Below are 10,351 nucleotides of genomic sequence, written 5' to 3' on the forward strand. Positions count from 1 at the left end.
CATATGGTTGTGTTGGTGCATGAAAATTCAACCAAATGAGTGTTTTTATAGCTTGTCTTCAAACTCAGACAATGGAGTCATTTGTTCCTTCAATCCCTTCCTCTTGCGGATATCAGCAACTAGTTGCGCCGCCTGGGTACCCGATTCCAATGGATCCGACGACATCATGTCCCAATGGTCAAACACACACTGTGGGAATGCCTGCCCAGAAGTTGCTGCTCTCAATGTGCTCGAGAACCCAAAGGACTCAATGACAGGGAGATACGCCTTGATGTTGTAAAGAGGAGTACCCGGTCTCTGCATTTCCTCAAAGACGTGCCCACGCTTCTGGTTAAGAACACTGTAGATACCACCAAGAGCTTGCTCGGGAGCCTGAATCTCCACTAGGTACACAGGCTCAAGAAGTCTTGGTTTGGCAGTCAGCTGAGAAGCATAGATTACCCTCCTAGCAGTCGGAATGACTTGACCACCTCCTCTGTGGATGGCATCAGCATGAAGCACCACATCACAAACTTCAAAACAGATGCCTCTCATGTTTTCTTCGGCCAATGCACCTTCTTTCGACGCCCATTGGAAACCAGCGACAACAGAATCCTTGATTTCATTCAGGTATTGAACTCCCTTACACATATCAACCACCATGTTAGGGCCAGTAGTCTCAGGACCAAAGCACCAAATCTTCTTAGCAAGATCTTTGTCCCAACCAAACTCCTCTGACAAGATTTTAGACCTAACTTTAGGATCATCTCGTGGTCCGATGCGACCATCATCAATAGCCTCTGCCAGTCCATCCTCCATGGGTCGTGCTTCCATGTACAGACGATTGTGTTTGTTGGGGGACTTACTCATCACTGTGCGGCACGACCTCTCAAGGACAGTTTCACGGAAGGAGACAACAGGGTCAGATTTTATAATCTCAGCTCCACCCATGAAATCCTCTTGCAAATCCTTCAGACAGATCTCAAGATGTAGTTCTCCAGCACCAGCAACAATGTGCTCACCAGACTCCTCCATGGTACACACAACCATAGGATCTGACTTCGCCAGACGTTTAAGGCCTTCCACAAGCTTGGGAAGATCAGATGCCACCTTGCACTGAACTGCCACACGCACCACAGGAGATACAGAAAATTTCATGGCTCGAATTGGATGGGCATCAACTTCCTTCTCGTTTGTTAGAGTAGCATTCTTCGTGATAAATTGATCCAACCCAACCATGGCAACAGTGTTACCACAAGGCACATCCTCCACTGTTTCTTGCCTCTTTCCCATCCAAATGACAGTTCTCTGGACACTCTTCACATACAAGTCTTTCTTCTCTCCAGGAACATAGTTTGGGCCCATGATTCTAACTTTCAAACCAGTTGAAACTTTCCCAGAAAAGACTCGTCCAAAGGCGAAGAACCTGCCCTTGTCAGATGCAGGAATCATCTTCGATACATAAAGCATAAGAGGTCCTTCAGGGTCACAATTTCTAATGGCACTAGCATAAGCATCATCTAGTGGACCCTCGTACAAATTCTCAACACGGTACTTTTGAGCCTTGGCGGGAGATGGAAGATGAAAGATCATCATTTCCAAAAGAGCAGTACTTGCTGGGAGCCATGTTTGCATGACCCGCTTCATCAACGCTTTTCCCATCAGATCCTTCTCATCAGACTTCATGACAACACCAAGCTTCTGCAACATGGGCCATAGCTTATCCTTCTGATCGTTCATGCAAGTTGCAATGATCTGCTTGATAGGTTCATAGCAGAACTGGACAAACCCACGCTTGCATGTTGCAGTGCCAGTGTTCTTGCTGGTCCACTTCTTGGTTGCAGGATCAAAGAAGTTCTCACCCCAAAGTCTCTCCATCATCTTAGCCTCATCTACTCCAAACTTGGAGGCATACATCTTGGCAAAGTTAGTCAGGGTAAATGCCCAACCGTGCAAACCAGCAGAGAAAGCAACTGTTCCTTTCTCCGGGTACACTTGAACATCACCAAGAAGTGGATCCTCATATGTGGCCATAATCACATTGGCATTCTCTATGACCCTCTGGAATGTTTGATAAGCCTCTTCTCCATCCACTTGAAGTTCAAGGAAGCACCTATCCATCTTGTTAACAGTCAACACAGGTCTAATCCTCTCTCCCAAAGCTTGACGGAGCACAGTCTCTGTTTGGACACAAACACCTTCGATGCAATCCACCACAACAAGGGCACCATCAGTAATACGCAAAGCAGCTGTAACCTCAGATGAGAAGTCAACGTGCCCAGGTGAATCAATAAGATTGATGAGATACTCATTTCCCTGTCTCTCTCCCTTGTAACTTTTCAAGGATTCATCAGACATCTCATAGTAGAGGGAGATTCCAGTAGATTTAATGGTGATACCACGCTCTGCCTCATCTTGACGAGTGTCTGTCATTCGTACATCGCCAGCAACTTCTTGTGCAATGATACCCGCAGCAGCTACAAGAGAGTCTGTAAGTGTCGACTTCCCTGAAATTCGAAAAAGATGAAATCTAAGATCGTGAAAATGACCATTCATACTACATATAAGCTCATGATGGCCAAATAAGATTAGATAAATTCCAGACATTAAAAATCTAGTAATAATCTAGATATAATTATAAGTAACATGTCACTAAATATCCAGCAAGAATTTCCACTCCCAAGTTAACCATACAATATCAAATCTCTTGAAACAAAATCCAATTCATAAAATATAACAAAAATTGATCGCCAAAAAAGGCAACTCTTAACAAATACAATTTAAAGATAAACATCTTACCATGATCGACATGAGCAATAACAGACATATTACGAATGTTATGCTTGTAGTCCATAATCCTACGAAGCTCTTCAGCTGTAAACTTCACCTGGTGACCCACAAAAATAATAATAATAAGTTACATCGAGACATAACCAAAATTTCAAAAAGCAACCAGCTTAAAATGGGAAATGAAACTAACCATCTTGACAAGTCTTCAAATTTCACAAATGTTCCAAAATAAGATTGTTAGCCTGTGAAAAATAAAACCCAATGCTAAAACAATCAAATCAAACAACCCATATTGACACCATATACAAATCTGAAGAACTCGTCTGAATCATAACATGTAAAATTATCAATAATTCAATTCATAGAACATATTTGTTAACTAAACAAACAGAGAGTTAATATACCTGTAAGAAGAAATGGAGGGAGAGCAGAGGAAGGCGCCTCCCTTAAGCCTCTACGAAGGTGTAAAGGCAGAGAAATGACAAGCAGAGTGCGTGAGAGGCAGAAGAAATGAAAGGGGATAATGGGATGTATTTATATGTTGCTTTGGTTAACAATCGTCCTGTTCCGTTAGGCTAGGGTTTGCTAGTTGGGCCTGGGCCTTGTGGATGTTTTTCGGCCCATTTAGTCTACAATATGGGCTTAATTTTCCATTTTTAAACTCTTGTTATTTCAGTTTTGCCCTAAATTTGTGGGAGTTGTGTACTGTTGGTGATTTGGCATGGATGGCGGATACACATTTGTTTTGGTTGTAACAATTTCTAAATTTAATTATATATATATATTTAGTACAATAATCGTGGGATAGAGATTGAACTTCCGAATTCAAAGAGTGTTGCCAGTTATATTTTGAATTTATATTGTCTATGCTTCTACCATAAATATTCGAATTATGAAATTGTAAAGGAGGAATATTGACAAAATAATTGTAATTTATATATTGGTCTTTAAGGGCCTATTTGATAAGCAAGTTGTATTTCATATGTGTTTAGAGATAAAGAGAGAGAATGAAGAGGGAGGAGAGAATAAGGGAGAGGAGGGAAAAAGAAAGGGAAATATTCCATCTCATCTTAAGTAAGCATCTATAATTTTTTTAATATTAAATTTTAAAATTCTTTTAAACCCATTCTTGAAAACTCAACGATCAAATTGGCTAATTTAAAACATCATGACAAATTAGTCAATTTAAAATATATGGGACTAAACACACATATTTTTCAAAACTTAGGGACCAAAAAGATATTTTTCCCTTTATGAAACATAAAACTAGTTATAATTACTACTAAATATTAGGTTGAATATTAATTATTATCTATTTGTTTATGAGCGTGTTTATCTTTAAAAAATGTTTTTGGTCTCTAAGTATTGAGTTTAGTTTCTATTTGGTTGACTTCAAAATGTCATACTATTAATCCTTAAGTTTCGAGTTTGATTTCATTTTAGTTCATAGGTTTCAAAATGTTACAATTTTATCCTTGATATTTGAGTTTTGTTTCAATTTGATCATTTGGTTTCTAGATCTACACTTTTAAACTTATTTTTTTTTTACTATATGCTCACTTAATGTTTGTTAATTAGTTTAAAAACTAAAAGAATTATGATTGATTTAGTTTTACTATTTGTTTATAATTGTTAAAGTTAATTTTAAAATCTCACTTCATAATTGTTTTAAAATAATTAATAGACATTGACAGAAGTGGGTATTTAGTAAAAAAAAAAAAATAGAGGTTAAAATGTAAATCTTGAAACCTAGGAACCAAACTTAAATAAAAATCTAAAGAGTAAAATTATAACATTTTGAATCCTATAAACTAAATTGAAATCAAACTCAAAACATAAGGACCAAAAGTGTAACATTTTGAAATGTAAGGACCAAACAAAAGCTAAACCTAAAACCTAAGGACCAAAAATATATTTTTTCTAAAAGAAATTTATATGATTTTTATTTTATGATACATATTTGAATTTTTAAAAAGAATTAAGTTTATAACTTGAAATACTATATTTCTATACTTTTTTTTTTTTCTTCTTTTGGAGAGAAGTGATGTTAGTATTATTGATAAAGTTAAAATACTATTTTGGTCTATTTATTTTAAAATTTATTCAATTTTAGCCTATATACTCCCAAATGTCCAATTTAAGTCCTTGTACTTTCAAGATATTTTAAATTTAGTGCCGGCTTGTTTACCGTTGATTTTTTCAAAAACTTTTTATTATTTATTAGATTTCAACTCTAAATTTTGAAAACATATTTACTTATTATATTTTATTGCATGACAATAATAATTATTATTTAACTAATTTCAATAAAAATTAACCTTTTTCTTTAAAATACATGAACTAAAATTAGACATTTGACAACAACTATAAAAGTATTGAGACCAAAATAATATTTTAGCCAATACAAGGTAAACTGTAGACATGATTCTCCAAAACAACTTACACATTGACATATAAATAACGAGATATAGTTCAAAAATTTCAAAATAGTCTTAATTAGTTAGGGAAAAAAACAATTCTTAGAAACCCATAAACCTTGGAATCTCTATTACTTCTACAAAGTCATAGGTTTGAATCCTTCCACCTCATATCGAAACTTTGAACCAATTGGAATAGAAGCTGAACGCTTTCGAACAATAAATATCTATAAAATAATCCAAACCAAATTCTGGTACAATTTAGGCTCCTAAAAAAAAAGGCCTTGGAGGAAGGAAGAAAATAAAAGGTCCCAACCTCATTCTCCCCAAAAACTGGAAATGTTTGTTATACAACAATGCCTAATTTTTCTTTTCCAGCTTCAAATGAATGGGGGGCGGGGGAAGAACAGTAAGCTTCAGAAACACCCCAAATGGAACAAGCAAGAGGAATTCAACAAAGAGACAAGGCTATTTGGACTTCTTGAGAATTTTGGAGGTTTGAAACTCAGCATCATCTCTGATAAAACTCCACCAAACATAAGTGAGAGGGATGGTAGTGGCGTGCCAGAGAGCATGAGCATCTACAAAACCTTCATACGGTGGAAAATCATAGATTTCAAGTAGTAGTGCTAAGCCACCGCCCACAACCACCATCCACAGTTTCCAGCGAGAAGGATGATGAGTTACACCAGCCCAGATTGCCCATATTAGAAGTTGAGAGACGCCCATGGTAACACAAACAATCATGTTCCACCCTGCAAAATGTCAAAAGTTTTTGGTTATTTGTCATGAACTTACTAGAATTCCAGACATTGGGGCATTGTTCGAATTGAAAATAGGAGGTCAAATCAGGTTGATGTTCAACGTATTTGACCTGTTAGGGTCATCATGGATAATGGAAACTGAAAAGAATATGGAAACTGAAAAGAATAATAAATCAAGTGATATTAACTGTAGCTTAAACCCCCCACTTTTAAGCCTTGGGTCGATCCGGGAAGTTACTTCGATAACTTCACAAATACAGATAAACCAAACATGACTTAAATTACAAGCTTAATCTTGAACTTTGACATTTGTGTCTATTTGGTCCTCAACTTTCAAAAGTATCTGATAGGTTCCTAAACTATCAATTTTGTGTCTACTAGGTCCCTTAATTATGTCTCTAATAGATTCCTGGCAACTTCGAAATTTAAAATTTTAATTGATCTATTAGATATAAATTTGAACTTTATGCCTCATGAAAACCCCAAACTTTCATTTTGCGTCTAGTAGATCTGTGAATTTTAAAAACTTTGCAAAGTACAAAGCCTAAATTTGTGATATTAGGAACCAAATAAACTAAACACAAATCTCGAAGTTCATGGACTAAATTTGTAATTTAATCGACAGACATTTGATGCGTTTAGATAGATTTTCACTTTGAGAAGTCTGTTCTTTACCCAGTCCTGGATACATACCCACAGAGACATTGACAGTAGAAGAAAATCAAAAGTCAATAATGAAGGCAGTATGAGGACTTTTCACCACCAAGCATGGGCGGTTTGGTTTGAATATGTGGGAACAAATTTAGAAGAATTGTTCGCATGAAGAAAAAGGGATGTGGTAAACTTTTTTGATATAAAGGGATGTGGTAAACTTGATAAACTAACTGTTCAAAATGAAGGCTTGTGAGAAATGTGTTACGACATTGCTATATTTGTTCAATATCTTGGAGGCCTAGCAGTATGATGGGGTAAAAAGGAGTAATAGTTACCATAATCTAGTTCGTAGAAGTTGATGTATAAGATATGCGTAAGTGCAAAAGCAAGCAAAGGAGCTGCAACCATGACTCTGGTAGCCTCATGCCTCACATTGAAACTTCTTAGAATCGCCAGAATGAGTGAAAACCCAAGTACTGCCACAGCAGATGAGTAATCTAATTTCTCGGTCAGATCCACGTCACTGCACTTCAATGACACATAATAACAATCAGGGCATGCTACAAAAAACAGAAATTTTAAATTTTGAAATATGGCATAGAACGAATTTATTTGAAAATCTTCTTAATACTAATAAAAAAACAACAAATTCTGGAGCCAAAGATATAAACAGATGATTTTGCAGTAATTCATGAAGACAAAATTAAAAAGCTCACCGACTGTGGAAAACAGCACTCCAAAACCAAGAGTTCATTGAAAAGAGTGCATAAATGTGCCACAAACTGGCAAATTCATAATATGCCTTCTTGTCTTGTCTCAAAGGTAACTTGTAATATAGAAGGATAAAAAAGGACAGCCAGCCATGAAAATGCATTGAAAGGTTGAGGGCAGAGAATGCTACAGAAACAGGTTCCTGGGCAAATAATGCACAACAATAATCATAAATCATTTCAATTCCAATTCATACTTACATGGAATTGCTTAAGAAATTTGATAAGACAAACCTGGATCCCATATATACGCTTGAAGGGCCATTTGCCATGATATTTAACAGGATGATAACCAAGTGCTTCTCTTTCGCTCTCCCGTTTGACCATACAATGGTAACGGCAATCACTTTGGCAGTCCCATTGTTTCCATCTTAAGTAAAGTGGTTCTTGCATATACCATGGCTGATCAACAGAAACACCATCCGTAGAGAATTTGCACTGAGGAAAGCATTGCTGATCAATGCATCCTATTTTTTCACATTGTTTAACGCAAGTCCTGCAGCGAATACATGTAACAACATTATTTTTCCATTCATGATATTTATTACTGTGAAATTATGGTATTGAGATCAAATAACAGAGAATTGAAAAGGCATGATCAAAGAACAGAAAAACACTGTACTTCTAAATTTATGGTGGCACCATCCAATGCAATTGAATGAACTGATACATCTAACCTCCATGCATAAGATAAGCAAGATTTTGGGAACAACCGAACAAACAATCACAAAAACTGATACATCTAACCTCCATGTATAAGAATGCACTAAAAGAAACCTTGATGCACGAAAATTAGCCACTGAACTGATAAGATTGTATACCAAGTCCATGAAACACTAAGGAAGAAGCTGGCTCAAACATTACCATTTATTAGCTAGTCCCCTAACAAACTATGCTATAAAAAGGAATCTATTATAAAAACTCTATGAAATTAGCTTAGCATCACTTAAATTTCTTTATACAAAGCTGAATAAAAATAGGCGCAACATAGGTTGTGATCACTGAATGCAAAAGGAATACCGAGATTAGAATTGGGGGGGAAAACTAGGTATTCATAAAACTGAGGGGGAACCAAATCATCTATAAATGGAATATTGAGGCTTCAGGCTTCAATAGTTTGAATAAAGATGAAGAATATGCAAAGAAAACTTAGACAAAAGGACTAGTACCTGTATTGTGGGTCAATATCTCCTGCACTACCATGCAAGCCTTTCACCAACCATGCAAACACCACTAGCAAGACAAATCGATAGCACTCCCTCATCTGTTACATCAGAGATTAGAGATATCCAAATGGCTTCCAGTATTAAGCATTGATAATAACTTAGGCGTTGTTTGATAACCATTCGACTTTTGGTTTCAGTTGGCTTGAAAGAAACAAAAGACTTTTTGAAGATAAGTTTACTGATCCTAGTTCTTTTTGTGATATCTTTAGCTTTTCACATCTTGACGGTGTCATACCTACAACCAATTCTTTTGTAATTATCCAATTGTGTTAATTCACAACGATTGGAAATTTCTTTTGTAATTAGATCTTTTGGAAGGGGTTCTCTCTTCCTCCAGCCCCTAAGTTTTATCTCTCTGGTTTAATTCATATGTTTCTTATAAAAAAAGTGCTCGTTTATTCGCCATTTACATACCAAAACTTTTATATTTCCTAAGCAAACATTTAAATTCTTAGCCAAAATTTCAAATTCCAAAAACAAGTTACCAAAAATTAGTTTGGATTTTGAAAATACTCCTAATAACAAGTAGAAAAGAAAACAAAGAAACCAACAGGTAGAAGTGGCGTTAATAAGCTTAATTTTTTTTAAAAAAAAAAACCAATAAGTAAATAATTATCAGACGTAGCCTTAGAAAATATATCCGGGGAACTCATCGATACTGTGGGCATCAATTCTTTTCAGTTCTAGCCTCTTCCACATCGGAGCGTTAAGAAACCAGAGATCCTCCGAAGCTTATTCGGGCCTCAACATAAGAGAAAAGGAAAATGAGATTGTTCGAGAAATATTAGGAGAGGCACATTCATTCATAAGATACATAAATTGGATTGCCCATCCAACTAAAGATCAAGTCCACCTACGCACAACTCTTTGATTTGAAATAAAAACAAACATTTACAACGTAATCTAACCCATCAATTCATCAATCACCATATGAGTTCAAAATCAATCAGTGTGAGAGTCAGCTCGGAAAATGGCAGATTGGATCATTAGAGTCGAATCAGATTTCAAATAATCAGAATTAAAGCAGGATGAAGAAAACCCAGAGGAAGTGAGAAATGAGTTGTATTTTACCTTTTCGTCAATGGAGAGGGAAAATCAAGCGTTTGGGCTGAAGATTGAAGCTCCAACAATGGCGAAAAAGGTTGGGGGAGCACAGGAAGAAGAAATTGAGAGCTTTTAATTGGACATGGGGAATTACGAAGAAAGCAAAAGACCTAGCCCAAACACCGGGGAACGTGAATCTTTTCTCTTCCATTCCCATTTCTCCCGTCATTGTTTATTGTTTTTTTCCCTTTCTTTTCTTCTTTTTTTAAGTAAGTAAATTAGGGAAGTTAAAAAAAATTCGATGTTTGAATAAAATCGATTTTTTTTAAATAATGTTTTTTAATAAATAATGAAAAAAATAGGGTTGGAGGAAAGTATTCCCAAAAATAAATAGGTGTTTAAATCGTGAACCGGGTACACGATTACACCTTAATCATGTACCGGGTATACGATAAGGCCTAAATCGTGGAGTACCTGGCCACCTGGCACGCCCAGTTTGGCGTGACAATCATGCAGGTTTGACTGAGGGTACACGATTACCCTAAGTCGTGTACCGGGTACACTACTTCCACGCCTTAAAACCTCCGCCCGAACCCTTCTTCTTCCTCACCAAAACGCCCATTCTTCTTCCTCACTGCCGCTTATAATCGATTTCCCTCGTCGAGACCATCGATTCCTCCCTTCTACTTACCAAAATCTCGTTGATT

General features: G+C 36.4%; 2 protein-coding genes across 3 annotated transcripts; both read right to left on the reverse strand.

The window, feature by feature from the left end:
• Nucleotides 1–26: 26 nt before the first annotated feature.
• On the reverse strand, nt 27–3,307 carry LOC150033166 (elongation factor 2). 2 transcript variants are annotated; one of them, XM_090306214.1, is made up of 4 exons: nt 3,174–3,307; nt 2,960–3,011; nt 2,779–2,866; nt 27–2,486 (listed from the first exon to the last, which is right to left on the reverse strand). In XM_090306214.1, exons 2-4 carry the CDS (start codon nt 2,960–2,962, stop codon nt 46–48), a joined length of 2,532 nt encoding a protein of 843 aa, XP_090162340.1. In that variant the 5' UTR covers nt 2,963–3,011; nt 3,174–3,307; the 3' UTR covers nt 27–45. The 2 variants fall into 2 exon arrangements, with proteins under 2 accessions (XP_090162340.1, XP_090162341.1); XM_090306215.1 differs by having other exon boundaries at nt 2,960–3,033; nt 3,174–3,274.
• Nucleotides 3,308–5,396: 2,089 nt separating this feature from the next.
• Nucleotides 5,397–9,871, reverse strand: LOC120089413 (uncharacterized). Its single transcript, XM_039046867.2, has 6 exons — nt 9,672–9,871; nt 8,544–8,638; nt 7,609–7,870; nt 7,321–7,517; nt 6,940–7,127; nt 5,397–5,941 (listed from the first exon to the last, which is right to left on the reverse strand). The coding sequence occupies exons 2-6, from the start codon at nt 8,636–8,638 to the stop codon at nt 5,655–5,657; spliced, it is 1,029 nt and encodes a 342-aa protein (XP_038902795.2). The 5' UTR covers nt 9,672–9,871; the 3' UTR covers nt 5,397–5,654.
• Between the last annotated feature and the right edge of the window lie 480 nt (nt 9,872–10,351).

This window comes from Benincasa hispida, chromosome 10, assembly GCF_027475165.1.
Source record: "Benincasa hispida cultivar pf3 chromosome 10, pf3_genome.v1.1, whole genome shotgun sequence".
In the NCBI taxonomy this organism is placed as follows: Eukaryota; Viridiplantae; Streptophyta; class Magnoliopsida; order Cucurbitales; family Cucurbitaceae; genus Benincasa; species Benincasa hispida.